The 18,984-nt window shown below is 35.8% G+C and overlaps 3 protein-coding genes across 6 annotated transcripts in view; 2 read left to right on the top strand and 1 right to left on the bottom strand.

The window, feature by feature from the left end:
- Positions 542–7,991, top strand: LOC107628991 (ATPase family AAA domain-containing protein At1g05910). Of its 4 annotated transcripts, XM_016331651.2 has the most exons (11): positions 542–767; positions 1,606–1,910; positions 2,751–2,855; positions 2,940–4,793; positions 4,881–5,069; positions 5,211–5,353; positions 5,794–6,039; positions 6,144–6,291; positions 6,499–6,603; positions 6,750–6,999; positions 7,174–7,991. In XM_016331651.2, exons 2-11 carry the CDS (start codon positions 1,692–1,694, stop codon positions 7,548–7,550), a joined length of 3,636 nt encoding a protein of 1,211 aa, XP_016187137.1. In that variant the 5' UTR covers positions 542–767; positions 1,606–1,691; the 3' UTR covers positions 7,551–7,991. The 4 variants fall into 4 exon arrangements, with proteins under 4 accessions (XP_016187137.1, XP_020973571.1, XP_020973573.1 ...); XM_021117912.1 differs by lacking the exon at positions 7,174–7,991 and having other exon boundaries at positions 6,144–6,299; positions 6,517–6,603; positions 6,750–6,992; XM_021117914.1 differs by lacking the exon at positions 7,174–7,991 and having other exon boundaries at positions 567–767; positions 1,684–1,910; positions 6,144–6,299; positions 6,517–6,603; positions 6,750–6,992.
- On the bottom strand, positions 8,706–14,337 carry LOC107628992. The gene is made up of 12 exons (XM_016331652.2): positions 14,209–14,337; positions 14,056–14,118; positions 13,267–13,442; positions 12,121–12,646; positions 11,744–11,894; positions 11,445–11,555; positions 10,924–11,281; positions 10,395–10,637; positions 10,153–10,222; positions 9,720–9,880; positions 9,314–9,380; positions 8,706–9,151 (listed from the first exon to the last, which is right to left on the bottom strand). Exons 3-12 carry the CDS (start codon positions 13,420–13,422, stop codon positions 9,006–9,008), a joined length of 1,989 nt encoding a protein of 662 aa, XP_016187138.1. The 5' UTR covers positions 13,423–13,442; positions 14,056–14,118; positions 14,209–14,337; the 3' UTR covers positions 8,706–9,005.
- The window catches only part of LOC107628993 (endonuclease III homolog 1, chloroplastic), a gene marked incomplete in the record, with an annotated part of 4,284 nt that continues 394 nt past the window's right edge, over positions 15,095–18,984 (top strand). Inside the window, 10 exon segments of the mRNA XM_016331654.2 lie at positions 15,095–15,377; positions 15,618–15,684; positions 16,499–16,564; positions 16,842–16,960; positions 17,427–17,493; positions 17,576–17,667; positions 17,870–18,007; positions 18,087–18,191; positions 18,717–18,800; positions 18,922–18,984. Of these exon segments, the coding sequence (XP_016187140.1) occupies positions 15,129–15,377; positions 15,618–15,684; positions 16,499–16,564; positions 16,842–16,960; positions 17,427–17,493; positions 17,576–17,667; positions 17,870–18,007; positions 18,087–18,191; positions 18,717–18,800; positions 18,922–18,984 (1,050 nt within the window).

The following is an 18,984-nucleotide window of genomic DNA, read 5'->3' as shown; positions in this document are numbered from 1 at the left end:
AAGTAGTTTTCAAACAAACTCAAAAAAAATAAAAGCTCAAAACCTGTTAATTTATTCATTACGTCTAATAGGAAGTTGTTTTCTAAAATGTGTCGTATTTCCTACTTTTTTTTTGAAATGCATTTGCTACAATTTTTTTTGGTTGGTCTCTTTTTTGGTTGCCACGCCCCACAGTATCCCTCAATCCGACAAGCCAAGGACAAATTCGTTATGGATCGAAACTTTATTTAAAAGTCTGCCACTGGTCAATGAGTTATATGCACAAAGTGGGATTCGAACTCCAACACTTGCTTAATAGGACGAGTGAGCTGATCAGTTGACCAACCTAAGTTAATTTTTGTTTGGTTGGTCTCTAATATGACACAAATTCATATTCATTATCTACTCACACACTCACAGGCTTTTTTTTATAAGAAGGGGCCCAATTTTTCAACAGAACCTTTGATAAGGCCATAAGGGTCATACTGGGCCGAGTCGTTACGGGTCAAAACGGGGCGTTTCCCTGATTCGGGTCGTGGAACGAAGCGAGTGAGGACCGAGGAGTAACATGAAACAAATTGAAAATTTTGTTATTTGTATGCTGCAGAGTGTGATTCACGAAATATTTGGAACAACAAAAACACAAAAAAAACGAGGTTTTGGCACCCTGAAGAAGAACTACCCCCTGAGAGGCTGAGAGAGTAGTGTGTATGTATTTGATGAGTTTTGTTCTCTCTCACTTGTTTCCGTGAAAACCCTAGCTACCATCGCTGATTCTCCGCGATCAGGTGCATATCCACCTCATCCACCTGGATTCTCTCTTCTTAATCTGTTTTCATGTTCAGCATTCCTCTTTTGCCCTCGGAAACTTCCTCATCACTCTCGTTTTTGACGCTTTTTTTTTTGTCGATGCTAGACTTGACTGATTATTATATTATTATTATTATTATTATTATTATTATTTTTTGCGATGGACTTTGTGTGTTTTTTTCTTTTTCTTTGCCTGTTTGTTCGTGTTGCAACTTATTGTGTTATAGTTTCTTATGGTTTAAAGGAATTGTTATCTTGTTATTGTAAATGTGATAGTTTTAGACTTTTAGGTTAGTTTTAGCTTTTAGGTTTTCATGTATGAACCTGTGAGTCACTTTGCTGCTTCAGTTTGTATGAGTGTTGAGTGTTCCCAGGGATAATTTGAGGATGGTGTTCATGCTTTTGTGGTGTTGTGGCTATCCTTGATGATGAAATAAAAGATATTTTATTTATCAAGTTTTTAGCACCTAAATTTGTCTTGGACATGCATTGGGATTCTCTGATAATCTTCATACATAGAACATGAATATAATGGCTTTTTCTTTTGGAGGATGTGGTGTATTAACTATTAAGAATTCTTAATATTCAAGATGTTGAAGAAGACTTTTTGGTGTTACCTTTTCTTTAAGTGGGTAGTTCAAGTGTGTAAAGGTTTTCTTGTGATTGGTGTTTCTTGCTTAGTTAAGCATGATATTGTTGTGGAATATATAATACCCTTCCTAGGTAGTTGGTTAAGTTTTATTTCTTTTAGCATAACTCTCTTTTTTGGCTGTATTTATGAAAGTTTTAAGGACTGTGATCTATTGGTTTCTGCAGGTGTATTGTAGCTGACTGAGATATAGCTATTATTTAACTTTTTTATTTTTATTTTTGTTTTTATTTTATATAAGTTAGTGTGCTTCATGTATCCGAAACAGTCTGGCCAAGATGGCTCTGTTTCTGGTCCTGTGCGAACTAGTGATAGGATCAGGACAAGACCAAACATTTATGGCCGACCATTCATGTATTACAACACAAATCTTAGGCGGCGCAAGAAAAGCAAGAATAAGTCTAGGACAGCAGCTTCGATTGCCAAGATGCTGCGTCCAGGGAGCCGGAAGGCACAGGATTCAAATGCCAATGTTAGTATCTGCATTTCAAATAAGTTCAAGGAGCATAATTGCTATTGCAAGGACTATTTTATTGTTTAATTTGTTTGTATTCTGTATATATATCACATTAACTGTCAGACATAACATGACATGGTTGTCATGACAACTTTTTCCCTCTAATTCAATTTATGGATTATATAAATAATTGAATATGATGATGTTGTTCATGATATTTGCTATTTTTCAATTTAAGTTTTTTTTCTTCCGTAACACGCAGCATGCTGGTTGAGCTGATCATGAAATAACATAACGATGCTTCTGTTTCTGATCTGTTCCTGTGTTTGTACTGGCTTTCAAATCTCAATTTTGCATTGGTATCCATTTTCTCGTTTTAATACCTTGATAGATTCCATATTTCATAGAACATCCCTAATATTCAAATCCTCAATATAGGAACTGATAGACATGCTTGATTATTAGGTAGCTTTGATTCTTTCAGTTGTTCACTTGTTCTCTTTGGTTGGCTGCTGGCTGTGATTTTGGATGGTTCTGGTACTTATACATGTAATACCTTCTTCTGTTTCCTCTTCTTTGTCTTCTTTGTCATCATTGTGACTCTTTCTTCAACAAGGGTTTAGTTCTCTCTAACTCCAATGGCAATAACCATATTATATGGTAAATGGCATAGAGGATCTTTCTATAGCTTTTTATGCCTTAGTAACAGTAGCTCTTTTTTTTTTTCCTTCCTCTTCTACATTGCATAGAATCATGAATTTGCTGGCTGATCATACAACAATAATCATTCCTTTCAGCTATTTTATGTTGGAAATTTTACATCCCTGGTTGTGTTAACTGTGCTTCTATTCACAGTCTGGCTCTAGTAACCTTCGACGTTCAACTAGAAAGAGAAGGCTTAATGTAAATCTTGAAGGCTTTGCAACAGACAGCTCTGGAGCTGAGGATGAAGACTTAATGGTGAGATTTTATGCTCTCAAATCTCGGTAATAAACTTGAATTCTTTGTAATTTAAGCTGAAGAAGGCATGTTATCATGTTTCAGAGGCCTACATATCGACCACAATTGAGAAATCGGATCAACAATAGCATCAGCCAGGAAGAGTTGATGTCTAAGCACAAAAGAGCAGTGTCTACTAAATCAGCACCTAGACGTGAAGGTCTACGGCCTCGTCGTTCTAAGGCTGTGGCAAGAGAACAAGTAATTTCAGAATCAGATGATGGGCAAGACTTTTCAGAAGGCAAGGCAGAACAGGGTGAAACAGAAAATGGAAATGGTGAGGAAAATGATGCAGATGATGGTCAGAATGATATTGAAGGAGATGCTGAGGTGGAAGACGAAGGTGAGGATGATGAAGATGGTGATGATGAAGAGGGTGAAGAAGAAGAAGAAGAGGAAGAGGAAGAAGAAGAAGAGGAAGAAGAGCAGGATGGAAGAAGGCGCTATGATCTTAGAAATCGTTCTGATGTCCGTAGGTTTTCTATGGAAGAGGGGAAGACCCAACCAAGATCTCCTCGTAGAGTGTTACATCAAGGTATGGGAAATAAGGTTAGCAGGGATGTTAGGAAGGGTGGATCACGAGTTCATAAACGGCATCGCCTTGCAAGGGCTGAAGACTCTGATGACTCCCTCCTTGTGGATGAGCTGGACCAAGGGCCTGCCATTCCGTGGGGTCGAGGTGGCAACAGATCTGGCCCCCCCTGGCTCTTTGGGGGCTTAGATACGCATGGAACAACAGCATGGGGCTTAAACCTTGCTGCATCGGGTTGGGCCCATCAGAGTGATGCTTTGGCTACCTTGACAACTGGGATTCAAACTGCTGGACCAAGCTCTAAGGGAGGGGCAGATATCCAGCCCTTACAGGTTGATGATACTGTTAGTTTTGAGGATATAGGTGGGCTCTCTGAATACATTGATGCTCTTAAAGAAATGGTTTTCTTTCCATTATTGTATCCAGATTTCTTTGCTAGTTACCATATTACTCCTCCTAGAGGGGTGTTGCTATGTGGTCCCCCGGGAACTGGGAAAACATTAATTGCAAGAGCATTGGCTTGTGCTGCTTCAAAAGCCGGCCAGAAGGTTAGCTTTTACATGCGCAAAGGAGCGGATGTGCTAAGCAAGTGGGTTGGTGAGGCTGAGAGACAATTGAAGCTACTCTTTGAAGAAGCACAAAGGAATCAACCTTCTATTATCTTCTTTGATGAAATAGATGGACTTGCACCTGTGAGGTCTAGCAAGCAAGAACAAATTCACAATTCCATTGTGTCCACTTTGCTTGCTTTGATGGATGGTCTTGATTCTCGTGGACAAGTTGTTTTAATTGGAGCTACCAATAGGATTGACGCTATTGATGGAGCTTTACGGCGCCCTGGTAGATTTGATCGTGAATTTAATTTTCCTTTGCCTGGTTGTGAGGCACGTGCCGAAATATTAGATATTCATACTCGCAAGTGGAAGCATCCACCTTCAAAGGATCTGAAAAGGGAACTTGCAGCTAGTTGTGTAGGTTACTGTGGTGCTGATCTAAAGGCTCTATGTACTGAAGCTGCCATTCGTGCTTTCCGTGAAAAATACCCACAGGTTTATACAAGTGATGACAAATTTCTTATAGATGTGGATTCGGTCAAGGTAGAAAAGTATCATTTTGTTGATGCAATGTCTACAATTACCCCTGCTGCTCACAGGGGAGCTATAGTGCACTCTAGGCCATTATCTCTTGTAGTTCAACCGTGTCTTCAGAGACATCTAGAAAGGGTCATGAGTATTATATCTGATATTTTCCCCCCAGTTTCTGTTGCATCAGAACTGACCAAATTTTCAATGCTTTCCTATGGATCTGCAATTCCACTTGTTTATCGACCTAGACTCCTACTTTGTGGTGGTGAAGGTACTGGGCTGGTGAGTATCTTGGAGCCTTAAAAACTATTGTAAGCTTGTCATTAGAACAACTGAAGACTGAATATACTTACTGCTCTAGTTTAACAGGATCATCTTGGGCCTGCGGTTTTACATGAACTGGAAAAATTTCCCGTACATTCATTAGGACTTCCATCTCTGCTATCAGATCCTAGTGCTAAGACACCAGAGGAGGCATTGGTACACATATTTGGCGAAGCTAGAAGAACCACACCATCAATTCTCTATTTACCACAATTTGATGTTTGGTGGGAAACTGTAAGTGCATATTTTAATTATTTGTATGTTAAATGGAAATGATCTCCCTGCCCAAAATTTATATTTTGTACGCATGTGTTCATTTATGTTGAGGGACTGCTTCAATGCTACCTGAGTTTGATTGGTTTCGCAATCCTGCAGGCTCATGAACAACTCAGAGCTGTTCTCCTGACTTTGCTAGACGAATTGCCATCTGACATGCCTATCCTTCTACTGGGAACATCATCAGTTGTGCTTGCTGAAGTTGAAGATGTACCACATTCAGTTTTCCCTCATCGTTCAGTGTATGTTTGATCTAATTCACAACAAAACACTGATTTGAGTTCCAAGGCAGTGTTTCTTATTCTATTCAAGCACTCTGGATGCTTGCAATTGTTTTCTTCTAAATGGGTGGTTTTGGAGGCGTGAAAAGTAACAAGCTAAACATGTTTCTCTTTTATGAAAAGGAAAAAACTTAAATATTTATGGGATTATTTCTTTTTTAATGAGGAGGTGAAAAGTCTCTAATTCAATTGCTACTGCTTCCTTAGTAGTTCATTCCCATTATCTTCACCAAAATTTTGATGGTTGTTTATTTCCATAAGTATCTGCATGATTGAAGGTTCAGGCTGAGGCTTAAAATATCTAAGAACAGTAGTTACGTATTCAAGTCTGTAATGTAGTCTTCTTGCGCAGCTTTGTCTCTGATTATCTGCTCATCGCATTTTTTTCTCCCTTTGAACAGCTATGAAGTGAACATGCCATCTACTGAGGATAGGACCCTGTTTTTCAATCGATTAATTGAAGCTGCTATGTCAGTCTTGTTAGAAAGAATGAGTGAGAAATCCCATAATAAAGGACGCCTTCCTGAACTTCCCAAGGCACCAAAGTTGGCCACTGGTCCTAAGGTATCTGAGCTAAAAGCAAAGGTAGAAGCTGAGCAACATGCACTTCGCAGATTGCGAATGTGCCTAAGAGATGTTTGCAATCGGTATGTCAACCTATGCTATTTGTGTTGGCTTCACTTGGCAAAGTCATATCTTAAGTTAAATTCATGCAGCTTTTACCTTAATATTGTTTTTGTATCACTTGTAGGATATTGTATGACAAACGATTTAATGCCTTCCATTATCCAGTCTCTGATGAAGACGCACCTAATTATCGGTCAATCATACAGAACCCAATGGATATGGCTACTGTGCTGCATCATGTTGATAATGGTCATTATATCACATGTGCAAGGATTTTTATGTACTTTGTATCACTTTTTTTTATATGAAATGTTTATAGAATTTAAGTACTATAAGTATTTTTTTCTCATTTTATTTGCATTACGAAACAAACATGACTTATTGTTGTTTTTGGTTATTACTATTATTATTGGTTGGATTCAACTCCAATCCGAAAACTTGTGAAGAATGCTTCAAACAAATGTGTTCAATATTTGAACCATTTCCCAAGTTTGATCCTTATTCTGTTCCCAACTCAGGCTTACAATGGAGAGGACTACAATGGTGCTAGAATTGTCAGTAGAGCCTGCGAGCTGCGTGATGCGGTACCTTGACTTTTTGTGTCCAGTATTATGTCGGAGTTTCTTTTCTGTTTATTGTTGCTTGGAAAATGCTTCTCATCTTGCTCCCCCCCACCCCTCTCCCCTCTCCCCTTCTCTCTCTCTCTCTCTTCTTTCTTTTTCCTCTTCAGGTGCAAGGGATGATCTCACAGATGGATCCAGCACTGGTTGCATACTGTGACAAGATTGCTAGCCAAGGAGGTCCAGCCCAGTTGCCTGATGAATTAGGGGTATCCACTTTCCCTGCAACTCCTGTTGTTCAGCTGAGTGCTGCTACTAGAACAAGTGCTCGACTTCGTCATGTCCAACCGGAGGTTAATGTTGATCAGAGTTATGAAGCACTGAAGCGGACAAAGAAGACAGTTGATATTGCACATCCAGGTATGCCTTTGCTGCTTGGATATAAGCAAAATGGTGGTGATGCAAATGGTTTCTGCAATTGTCATTTGCACCTTAATATAGAGAAGCAATGCAATCATTAATTTCATTTCCACTTTTTCCCTTTTGCATTCCCTATTCAAATGCTGACTAATTTTTTTGCATGTCTGTGTTTAGTGGCGGAGGAGAAGTCTCCAGAAGATCCTTTACCGTCTAAGCCTCCCCCGGAGCATCAGACAAATGACATGGATTCTGAAATGGTAGAACCTGTGACAATCGATGGAAATTCACATGGAACTTCTACGAGTAGCCAAGATGATGGTGGCAGAAGTCTTGAGGATGTCACAATGGTGGATGGTGAATTTTCAGGAAAAGTGGAGTCTTTAAAGGAACAATTTGTTAAGCGCAGTGAAAATTGCAGCGTTCCACAACTTGAAAGGCTTTACACAAGGATTATGAAGGGTGTGTTTGAAAGCAGAGATAAAGGTGATGATGTTAAGGCTTCGGTTTTGAAGTTTTTGTCGAAATTTGTAGAGGATGATGCAAATTTCTGACAGATGGGTTTTCCTTTCCCCATCAGTGAAAAAGAAAGGAAAGATTTTACTGTAAAGTCGGGATTTTTCTTTTCAATTAATTTAAATGTTATTTGATTGAGTACAAGAGCTCGTTTCCTCTTACTTTCCGTAATATAGAATGCTTCATGCTTAAATATAAGTCTGATAGCTATAGATTGTAATTATAGGGTTTTAGGACTATGATAGGATTAAAGGTAGCATTCTGCCATTCTCCATTAGAAGCAAAGTTGAATCATCCACCTACCCCTGCTACAACCAGAGGAAAAAGCATTTCGTCTGCCTAGGTTTATTTAATGCCCCTTCCATTTTAAGCTTAAACCGGATCCTTTTAAGTATTATGACATCAAACTGACATATGGGCAAATAGTATTGACACTATTGCCCATGTCAGCAATGTCACACGTTATTTATTGACCATCATTACATCATTGCATGTTAAACCTTGATGTGACATGTTTACTAATAATTTACGTCATTAGGCCACATTGAGAAAACAGGTTAGGAGCTAATGTAGGTCACTTAGCCAATCTCAAATGTATTTTGTGCAATTACAATCTCAAGAATGATTTTAGTACACAAAACTAGTTTTAAAAACCACTTTGGGGCCTTGGTCAATTTTGCAAGATGATTTATTCAAAAATTTATCTCGTAGGGGAATATAATAGACTAGTTGTTGATGTATTCGTTCCCGTATAATTAGTTTACTAGAACAATGATTCTTTCTCTAAAATTCATTTCTCTTAAGTAAATGATTACACTTAAAGATTTTATGCGTAGAAAAACGTGAATATTAAATATATAATCGAAATTTATATTCTTTTTGTGGAAAAATATATCAGAAAATCTAATAAATGATTTTTTTGTTTATTTATTTTTATTTTAACTTTCAAACATCATATCTTTGTTTAGAAAATGATAATTCTACCGTCAAATTAGTTTTAACAAATCATTCCAGAAGCTTTCTGAATACACAATTGATTTAAGGGCCACTGTTAAGTTACTAGTTAATATTTACTAAGTGAAAACAATACTTCACGAGATATTCGTTGAATGCAACTAAAAATAAATAAAAATAAAGAGTAATATTGCTGATCTCCATAAATAAATAAAACAGATGAAAAAAAGCTTGATAGATCAGCAATAAGATGGTAACTAATTTAAATTTTGCCAGGAATAGTATTAATGCATCATCAAAATAAAGTAGCTGTGGTTGTAAGAAGATTATTCTTTATGTAATTCTCTCTATCTAGTCCTCTCATGTGAGTTTAGTTTAGCATGCCACCATGCATTCAAGATCAGACATTAACCAAAATATATGAGATTAGTTATTCAAATGGATGTCTCCATTCCTATAATGTATCATATATAGAACTGCAAAAAGATACCAAAAAACATGGAGGAACTTGGAAGCATGCCATTCCAAAGCTTCCACCATTACTTGATGGATTCTGCCATACTCTTAATTTTAACTATCATCCTTGCAGCAGCACAATCTCTTGCTTCACGAGGACTGAGACACAATTCACTGCTACATGTAAACTGAAAATCAACCCCTTTAACGCATACAGCTTGGAATCCACCTTTCAAAAAAGTGAACAAAATGTTACCAAGTAATATGAGATGAACAACAAGTGACATCATCTATGGATCGATGAAGCTGTCGTACGTTTCATTTATCATTCATGAGATTATGCGAAAAAATCAGGCCCTAATAGATTCTAATCTAGTTCAGATATTATTACCTTCTATCGGTGTCACACGATAAGTTGGTACGACCCAATTGTTAGCATGGCATATAGCATCCAGTTCCTGCATGATATAATGAGTTTTAACTTTTAAGTGCATTTTTACGATAAAGATAAAGAGGGATCACGGGCATGTTTAGCTTTCGCCAACCCATGTTATAATACGAGTTATATGCATTCATCTTTCCTCATGCAATGAGCCGACTCATCCTTCTCCACCGATGGATTGAGGCACTTAAATTAACTAGATCTCTAACCATTCCAATGGGGAAAAGAAATGAGTCGTCTCGCTATTCGATAAAGGGTACAAAAAGCATTGGCTATATATATAACCCAACAAAAAATCTTTTCATATAAAAGATTCATATGTAAAAGCTAGTAAGTAAAGTGAATGTCAACGTGCCTCGCATGGACCTTTGGTGACAGCGGCATCCTCTGTAAACTTTTTCCTCTTAATACATGGAGATAGGTTTTGAAGCTTAGCACTTTCTTCATTCCTTGCCCATAAGTCATTGCAACCTTCTATAATGGATTCTATCTTCAAAACAACATCATCTTCACCCTCTACATTTGTCAAGACAGAAGAACACTAACATAAGAAACTAATCACACTATCATGGATTTTAAGTCAATAATTGTGTCAGGCTCTAAGCATCAAGTTATAGGATTGTAAATACTCAATTTCCAAACCAGAAAAAAAGATCAGGTTGGGAGTATGACTGACAGCAAAGAAGTATACGAACAGTGGAAAAAGGAAGCACAAATCCCATGACATATACACGGGAAAAAATAAAAGTAAAGACAACCAACAGTGCTAGACCGATAGGTACACGAACCAGTTAGTATTTTCTGAATTTTATGCTCACACATAGCAATTTCATCTTCAATTGTGCGATGCTGAAGAGCCTACATGAAAAAAATTATGTCTAGATCAATGCAAATATAGAGCTTCTGAGCATTGAAGTACATAATATACTAAAAAATAAAAATGAATCATATCATAGCATAAGAAGTATTATGTTCTTTCCATGCATAGCTATTGAGAATGGATCATAATAAAGCAAAGAAAAAGTTTTACCAGCTCATTCCTCTTCCTGATCAGAGCAGTCAGTGCAGTTTGTGACAATATCTTCCCCTTTGAATCTAGAAGATCTATGAGCTTCTTCAAATCCAGTTTGGAATGTTTTGGAACAGGAGTATGATCATCTAAGGTGTTCTTTTCTTTTTCATATGAGGTATTGTGCCCCTTGCCAAAAATACTGCTGTAAGAACCATAAGTGTTGATCTCATCCTTCGTCGTTGTTGAATCAACCTTCATAGCCTGCCAAAACAGATTCCATTCAGCAAGATGGTAGATAACAAACAAGGCAATCAAGCTCAAGAATCACAATTGCAGTGAGTAGCAGCCTGTTTAGAATCTTAGTTATGATGAGAGGTAATAAACATTTGAAAATATAGATGATATAGAAAGCGGGAAACAAACTTTCTTAACCAGTAGCATACTGCATAGGTATCATAAAAGGCTTTCTATTTTTTTTTTCTCAATCAGAAACACACGTTGAAACATCAATAATTAGATTAATAAACAAGTTTCATTCGGAACAAACCTTGACCTCACTTGTACGGGCATTTGATTTATAGTGCACAGATGGCTTCTTTTTTTCTTGATCTTCACCAAGTTGTACAGTATTAACAATGTCGTTGCATATGTCTTTATTTTCAGAAGGAAAAATGGAAGACTCATCCACATCCATATCACAAGGCTCCTTGATATGATTAGATTGTCTAAGTGTAATGCTTTCATTATCCTTTTTCTGCTTCGGGGCAATATTATATCTTTCCGGTTTACTATCAAGACCAGTAGACATGTCCTCGCTTGCTGAGGATTCTGTCACTACAGAGCTGTCCCCCTTTATATTTTTCTCTGTTACCCTTGAATCTTGTAAACTATTTGAGAATGCTTTTCTGCCAAGATGGAATATAATATACAAGCATTAAGTTAAACCTTAGATAGTTGCCAAAGAAACTATAAGAAGGAAACAAATGATATGAAGAACATTTCAAGGTTCTGAAACTGCATAAACATGGATGTGCACTCAAGTTTCTCAAAATGGATAACCATACCAACCTAGAATTCCACTCTAAGATTATTTCAGAATAAGGAAGCATGTGGAAGTAATCAACAACTGAAGTGATTGACCAACAGCCAAAATCCTTTTTGATCAAGGGACCCTGCAAGCTATGCGAAGAGAAGACATACAATGTTAATTAGAAGCAGTTTTACTTCTTTGAGACAATAATCTGAAAGAAAAACAAACGTCTACAAATAAATCTAGCACACAAATACCACAAGGGCAGCAGAATGTGCAGATCCACTTACTTTTTACTGCATGCATCATTCTATGATGTTCTAGTATTAAAACAAACCTTTCGATGACATCTTTGAGAGGGACTCGAACAACCTCCTGCCCGATTGGCAAGGTGCACTGCATAATATAAAAACGAGAAGCTGCCTTTTCTTTGCTATGTGAATAGACAGTGTGTCTCTCCAAAAGTGTAATATCAGTCTTATTGATTCCTGTACCACATTACGACAATCGCATTAAACTATTTCCATATAAGAGAGAACTTGGTAAGACTAAATTAAGAAATGTTGATACATTAACTAACGACGCAAACAAAATGCAATGATTATCTTCTATTGGACAATAAAATTTTATTAAAGAAAAAGGACAAAACAAAATGATGGCATGAGAATAGCATCAAAATATATATATCATGACTTGCATTACAAAGGCAATTACCAATAGCTTCCTTTACAGCAAAATATCCAGCTTCCAAAAGTTGAGTTTCAACAAGATTCAATTCATCTTTAGTTGGCTTTCTGATAACTCTTTTGTTTTTATATGTACATTTCGTTGCTGAGGTAACTTCTGAACTGTGGTTGGAGGTGTCCAAATCTTTTTCAACCAAAGACCATATCCCACGAGTGATGGAACCGAATACCAATAAGCAATTCTCCTTCTCGCTGTCAAGTAAAAGGACAGCCACTTTCGAAATGGGCCATCCATCTATATTAGGAGCATTTTTTGATGGATCTAGGCGTTTACATATATCACATGCATTCATAATCTCTTTTTCTGGTAACGATAGCTGTTTCTCCACATCAGTTAATTCTGCTTCATTTATCTTTTGCATAAATTGCATATATGCTAATAAACTGGGTCTCATAACCACCACCAACTTGCAAAATTCATTAAATGGCAGATATACAAGCTCTGGATGATGTTTTCTATGATAGTAGTTGTACAGTAAGACAACAGCACGCACCTAACGCCAACAACAGAAAAGTCAGTAACTAGAGCAGATGTTTTGCTCACTTTATATGTATTTCTGTAAATCAATATGCATAAAACTTTATTTTGAGGCTTTTATGCATGCTCTTCATGTTTTGAGGATAAAAAACTTTGAACTTTATTCATACAATAAGAATGATTCATATTAAGAAATTGAACAAATGATACTCAAAAATATTCACGATATAACAACTTTCAATCAGAACTAAATCTAAATCAGAACATTTAAACAGACTCCTCTTGAGTTAAGCAAGCCTCGGCTTTATAACCGTGCATTGCAACTTGCAAGAAAAAAGAAAAAACATTAAGCATTATAAATTACAAAATCATTTCGTTCCACTATGAGATACTAGTATATTTCCCTTCTACACTTTGAATAAGGCATCGCATAAAAGCTATCTAACTACAATCTATACAAGGAATCCATGCAGTAATTATAAAAACTTCCAACAGGGTCATACTTATCACCGACATCCAAACAAGGAATAAAAGTATAAACAAACCAAATAGAGAAACAACATAATTGTCCACATAGGTCAATATTTGGATCCAGGGATTCATATACAATAATAAGAAATGCAAAGATTAAGGCACCTGTTTTGCAAGTGACTCTTGTTGCAATGGCGTGGGCTTATCTCGGACAGATGATTTTGCTGGTAGCAATGGATCAATCAAGTGTTCTAAGAATGCCTGAATTGCATCCTCGGTCGGACACACATCCGGCGAAGTCATGTTTGATACAATGACCATTAATGCTTAACACCCTAATGCTGCCAGTAGCCACATACACAGAATATTCAACAAGCACAAGAAGTTAGCATTGGAACAACAAGATTGCACCCTTACAAAAATTAAAATAAAAAATAGAAAGAAAGAAAGAAAGAAGCAAGTGCACTGAGTCCTTTTGTGTCCTTACATAAACTATCAACATTTTAAAAATAAAAACCGATAAAAGAAAAGGGCACAACATTCTACAATGCTACCACATTGTGTGCCAAAACAAATTTGTATTATCAGCTACAACAAAAAAAATTTTGCTTCAAAAGGTCACCCCCAAGAAAAGGTTGAAAAATATTAGAATAAGAACATGATCAAACTGAAAAAACAATTTCTTTTTCTTTTTCTTTTTCTTTTCCTTTTTGGGTAAAAAACAAGCTTTTCAGTCCGAAAGAGCAACATAAAGGTGAAAATATCATAAGAGCAACATGATCAAATTGAACAGAAGTTATCCATTAACAAGAACAACACATAGGCACTCATTGATTGTACATGCAAAGCATTGATAACAGAAAATGTTTAGATATACTTTGTCGATCATGATGAATTTCTTTCCTCAAAAGTATCATAAAAAACACACACACAAAAAAAAGGTTTCTTCTTTACCTGGGAACTAGTTAGACTGTGTTGTGTGCAAACCGAAAAGAAAGAAAAGGCGGAACCTTTCACCTGTAAGTAACGAAAATGGAATGAATGAAAGTAGTTCTTTTTTTCAGAATAATTGAAATAAATAAAATTCTTGTGTTCCAGAAACCTTACAGAAGAAAGATGGAAACTTTGAATGAAGAAAGAAAAGAATGAATGAGTTGGACGGTCACACCTTTGCTTCAAATGGAACTGGAAGCAGTAAAAAATCACAAGCTTTGTATGTACTGTCCTGTCTACCCATATAACCCATATATATAAATATTTGGAATTTTATTTGTCCCTGTAATTATAAATTCTATTATTTTATATACTATAAACTATCTCACATCTATAAATATTTGAGATTTTTTAGTTTTATATACTATCTCACATTTATAAATATTTAAAATTTTTTTCAAATATACTATAAATTATCTCACATCTATAAATATTTAGAATTTTTTTTGTTCAGTGTACTGTTAACTATCTCACATTTACAATGAGATTTTTTTTGTCCTGTGTATTATAAACTATCTCACATCTATAAATATTTGAAATTTTTTTGTCTTGTATACTATCTCAGATTTAAATATTTAGAACTTTTTCGTCTCGTGTATTATGAATTATCTCACATCTATAAATATTTAAAATTTTTTCTTATATACTATCAAATAGCACAACTCTTCAAAATGTGTATTACACACATTTTTGTTTAAGCTTAATTACCTCTATCAATATATAATAGGGTGTAAAATAGTTGCACTAACATAATCAAAATCCTTTAATTCAAATCTAATAAATAGACATTTGCATTAAAACTGAAAACATAAAATTTTATTGAACACGAATATAAAGCACCTTTACTTGGTGAAATACTTGTGGTTAGGATTTAAAAAAAAAAAAATGAAAAAAGCACAATGTCACTCTTAAAATAAATAAAAAACAACAAATATGAAAAATAATCAATCAATATAAATTGTTATTTTACATTAATAAACAAAATAAAAATAAAACTAAAACACAATGGCTCCGAGAGTTTTGTCTCAAATCAAATGTTGGTCTTTTCGATTACACCTCGATCCTTTGGTTTGGGGCGAATCAAAGTCTCGTTTTTGATGACTCAAACAACGCCATCTCTTCCCTCCAATTTCAACACCGACACACCCACCTCGGACTCCTCCTCTCACGCTGCTTCTGTGTCCAAAGCTCGTGTCTTTGTGAGGAGAAGCAAGAGGCCCAAAACCACTCTTGTGGCACTTCAACAAAAGGAGCTTCAGCCCCCAACACGTGATCATGACAAAGTTAGATTCTTTTCCTTCATCGGTCGTTGATTTTGCAATTGATTTGTTAATGGGTGTCTTTATCACTATAAAAATGTTGCATAATGTGCACCCTTGTCACCATATTTTGTTTTATTTTTGTTTTCAACTTAAAAATCAGTTTGTTGAATGCTTATTATGCTTTTGTGAGGTTCTTTTACTTGCAATGAATAATAGCTTACGATGGTGATAATGACACTTTATCCGTTTTTACTTAAACAGAGTTCTGGCCTTCCTGAAATTGAAGATTTTACATACAGTGGAGCAAATAATGCATTTACTCAATCCAGTAAGTACTTGTTTGCTAAGTTCTCAAATTTTCTGGAAGTATTTATGGAAATTTTTTTGAATTGAAAACAGCTAGCCTTGTCCTTCCTTAGGACTTAGGAGTACAATTAATTTTTCCAAAAACAGAAAATGGGATAGTATTAGTATCAAAAAGTGCTGCAACTATTTATGGAAGATAAATGCTAGAGGTCATCAGAATTTATTGGTTTTGGCCATTAATTAGTCATCAATGTTTATAAATGTAGGCTAAAAGTATGTTGTTGAATTACTAGACTAAAAGAATTGGATTGATAGCTAAAAGTGATGGCCAAAAACAATAAATTTTGTGGGGTCTTTAAGCATTTCTCTTTATGGAAATGTGTTTGAATTGAAAACAGCTGGTTTGGTCTCTCCTTCGGGTAGGATGAAGCTGATTCATGAAAATGTTTACATCATTTATAATCACAAACAAACATACCCTTAGCAATATGATTAATTGTTCCATAGTGACATGTGAATAAATTAGTCCTTTTATGATGTGACTATAGAAAGCTGGAAAAGAAATGCATTGACAAAATGCTAAAATCAGAAAAGGAAAAATATCTGATATTCTGGAATCTATGATAAGCTACTGCCATTGGCAGTGCTTTTTTTTTAAAGCTTCTTTAGTTCTTTGTAGTATCTCATAAAAAAAATGATACGCTTCAAGTGTATGAGGTAATTCCTATGTGCTTGGATTGGTATCAAATATAAGCCTCAGATAGTAACTCAATGCACTTGCCCCACAAATTCTCATTATTGGGTTGTGTTCATTTAACGATAACTTTCCTTTTCAGGTAAATCAGAATTGGGCTTGGACGCGACTCTTGTGGAAAGTGAAGCTACTTCACCTAGACACAGTGGTAAGATGTTTTATGATGAAGAAAAACTTTCTATTTACAAATCATTGTTAAATTCCATGCCATTTTTTTTTATTAGGAATGCAGTGGGTGAAGTATATTAAATTTAATTTGGCAGTTGGGACCTGAAAAATTTGTTTTGACCATGGACATAATATTTCTGTCATTTTTCACTGTATCAATTAGAAGCTAATATGGTTAGCTTAGCTGCTTCTCATTGATAGCATGGCAGCATCCTTAGTTTAGAAAGCTTAAATTATTTTGTTCATGTATGGTATAGGTGAATTACCTGCACACTGGGAAAGGGTGCTTGAGGGGATTCGCAGAATGAGGTGTTCTGCAGAAGCACCGGTAGACACTATGGGATGTGAGAAAGCTGGCGATACTCTACCTCCTAAGGTCTAACTCTGTATTCTTCTGCTGTTTGACGAATGGGGAAAGAAACATTCATCTGTATTCATTTTGTGTCTTGGTGGTTCTAAGAAAAAATGATTCTGAGATTTACATTTGGTTAGAGTATGGTTTACAACACAATCATTTGGGGCAGGGAGGAAGAAAACAGATGAATGTTTTTTTCTTTTTTTTTTTTTTGGATAAACTAATAGTAATCCATCAACAGGCATAGGTAATTCGTGTTCAACTAATCGACAATGATGATTAAACTGGTTTCGTTTGGAGTCCTGAATTGATGCCTTGTCTTTTAGTTGCACAAGTTTCCTTTTCTTTTTTTGGTGCATGATAATTTGTCTTGAATTGTAGTGATTTTGGGTGCCTTGTAATTCCTTAACCAAAATGTACTGTATGAAGCATGATATGAAAATACAAAATAGCTTACCACTGTCTGAATTCTTGTGTGTTTAATTAGGAAAGAAGATTTGCTGTCCTAGTTTCTTCTCTTTTGTCAAGCCAAACCAAAGATCATGTTACTCATGGTGAGTGCATATACTCTTTTATCGTCATATTTTTACATGCATATGAAAATGTTTCAAGTTACAAATGTGTTTTTAAGAATAGGAGCAATCCAACGTCTTCTTGAAAATGGCCTACTTACCCCTGACGCAATCAACAATGCTGATGAAGAAACCATCAAAAAGATGCTTTACCCTGTATGTTTCTTTTTTCGTTTTAAAGATACTTCCTGTCTTGTGATTCTAGTAGTTTTGTCTTTATGGGCATCTTAAGGATCATATTTTTGGTTGGCCAACATATCCTTAATTTGCACATTATCACATCAACTTCTTCTATGTATATTATTGTGCTGCATCAATTGAATCTATGCTTGTATTTTTGGTTATTGTTTATTTCAAGGTTGGGTTCTATACAAGAAAAGCCACCAACTTGAAAAAAATCGCAAACATTTGTCTCATGAAGTATGACGGAGACATACCTAGCACAATTGAGCAATTACTCTTACTTCCAGGCATAGGTCCTAAGATGGCTCATTTGGTATGTTTAATAGCTTTCATAATTCAAGAAGTACCTTTCCTTAGTTTTTCTGAAGTTCATGTTATTACTGCCCTTACAGGTCATGAATGTTGGATGGAACAATGTTCAAGGAATATGTGTTGATACTCATGTCCACCGCATCTGCAATCGGCTTGGATGGGTGTCTAGACCCAGCACAAAACAGGTTCCTTTACATATGGACGCATCACATTTTGTCATCTCATTTATATGTTCTCAAACCATGTGCAAAAGTGACTAAGTTCCACATCCATTATCTCGGAAGGAAACGATGTTTGTCTACGTGGTGGCATCTGATTTGATTTCTGTGTAAAACTCGTACATTGTCGATGCATGGCAATCAAACTCATAAAAATATGGTAAAAACTCAGGTGAAGTCGACTTCACGTGAAGTTGATATCTGAGAGCCGTTAGATGAAAGTTTAGTCAACTCAGTCAAATCATCTAACGGCTCTCAGGTATCAACTTCACGTGAAGTCGACTGCACCTGAGTTTCCACCTAAAAATATATATGCCATCAATATTATTCATATGTTAAAAGAGTATGAGAATGTAAACATCATAGCCTATTACTTTTGCAGCATGTTATTGAGCAATAATTGGTTGTTCTTTTGTGTGGCTTGGATTTATTGTCTTCTTCTACTTTGGTCACAATTGAAAGTCACTAACTAATCCTCTTCCATCTTGGTAGAAAACTCTAACACCTGAAGAAACAAGGGAGGCATTGCAAAGATGGCTTCCAAGGGAAGAATGGGTTCCAATAAATCCTCTTTTGGTAGTCCAACTCATTTGAGCATTTCTCTCTTATGTTTACTTTGAATAATATTATTTTATGCTTCAATAGTTAATAACAATATAAGACATTCAAACATTTCACATAATATCATTTTGTACAGGTAGGATTTGGACAAACCATTTGCACTCCCTTGAGACCTCGTTGTGGAGAATGTGGTATTAGT

Source organism: Arachis ipaensis, chromosome B03, assembly GCF_000816755.2.
Source record: "Arachis ipaensis cultivar K30076 chromosome B03, Araip1.1, whole genome shotgun sequence".
Classification (NCBI taxonomy): domain Eukaryota; kingdom Viridiplantae; phylum Streptophyta; class Magnoliopsida; order Fabales; family Fabaceae; genus Arachis; species Arachis ipaensis.
This window is presented reverse-complemented; position numbering and strand designations above follow the sequence as displayed.

Coding starts and splice junctions, on each gene's coding strand:
- LOC107628991 (XM_016331651.2), top strand. CDS start 1,692: ATGTATCCGAAACAGTCTGGCCAAGATGGCTCTGTTTCTGGTCCTGTG. Junction 6,040..6,143: donor CTAAGAGATGTTTGCAATCG/GTATGTCAACCT, acceptor TATCACTTGTAG/GATATTGTATGACAAACGAT. Junction 6,604..6,749: donor CCTGCGAGCTGCGTGATGCG/GTACCTTGACTT, acceptor TTTCCTCTTCAG/GTGCAAGGGATGATCTCACA.
- LOC107628992 (XM_016331652.2), bottom strand. CDS start 13,422: ATGGTCATTGTATCAAACATGACTTCGCCGGATGTGTGTCCGACCGAG. Junction 11,895..12,120: donor TGCTGTAAAGGAAGCTATTG/GTAATTGCCTTT, acceptor AATGTGGTACAG/GAATCAATAAGACTGATATT. Junction 10,223..10,394: donor TCAGGAAGAGGAATGAGCTG/GTAAAACTTTTT, acceptor TTTTTCATGTAG/GCTCTTCAGCATCGCACAAT.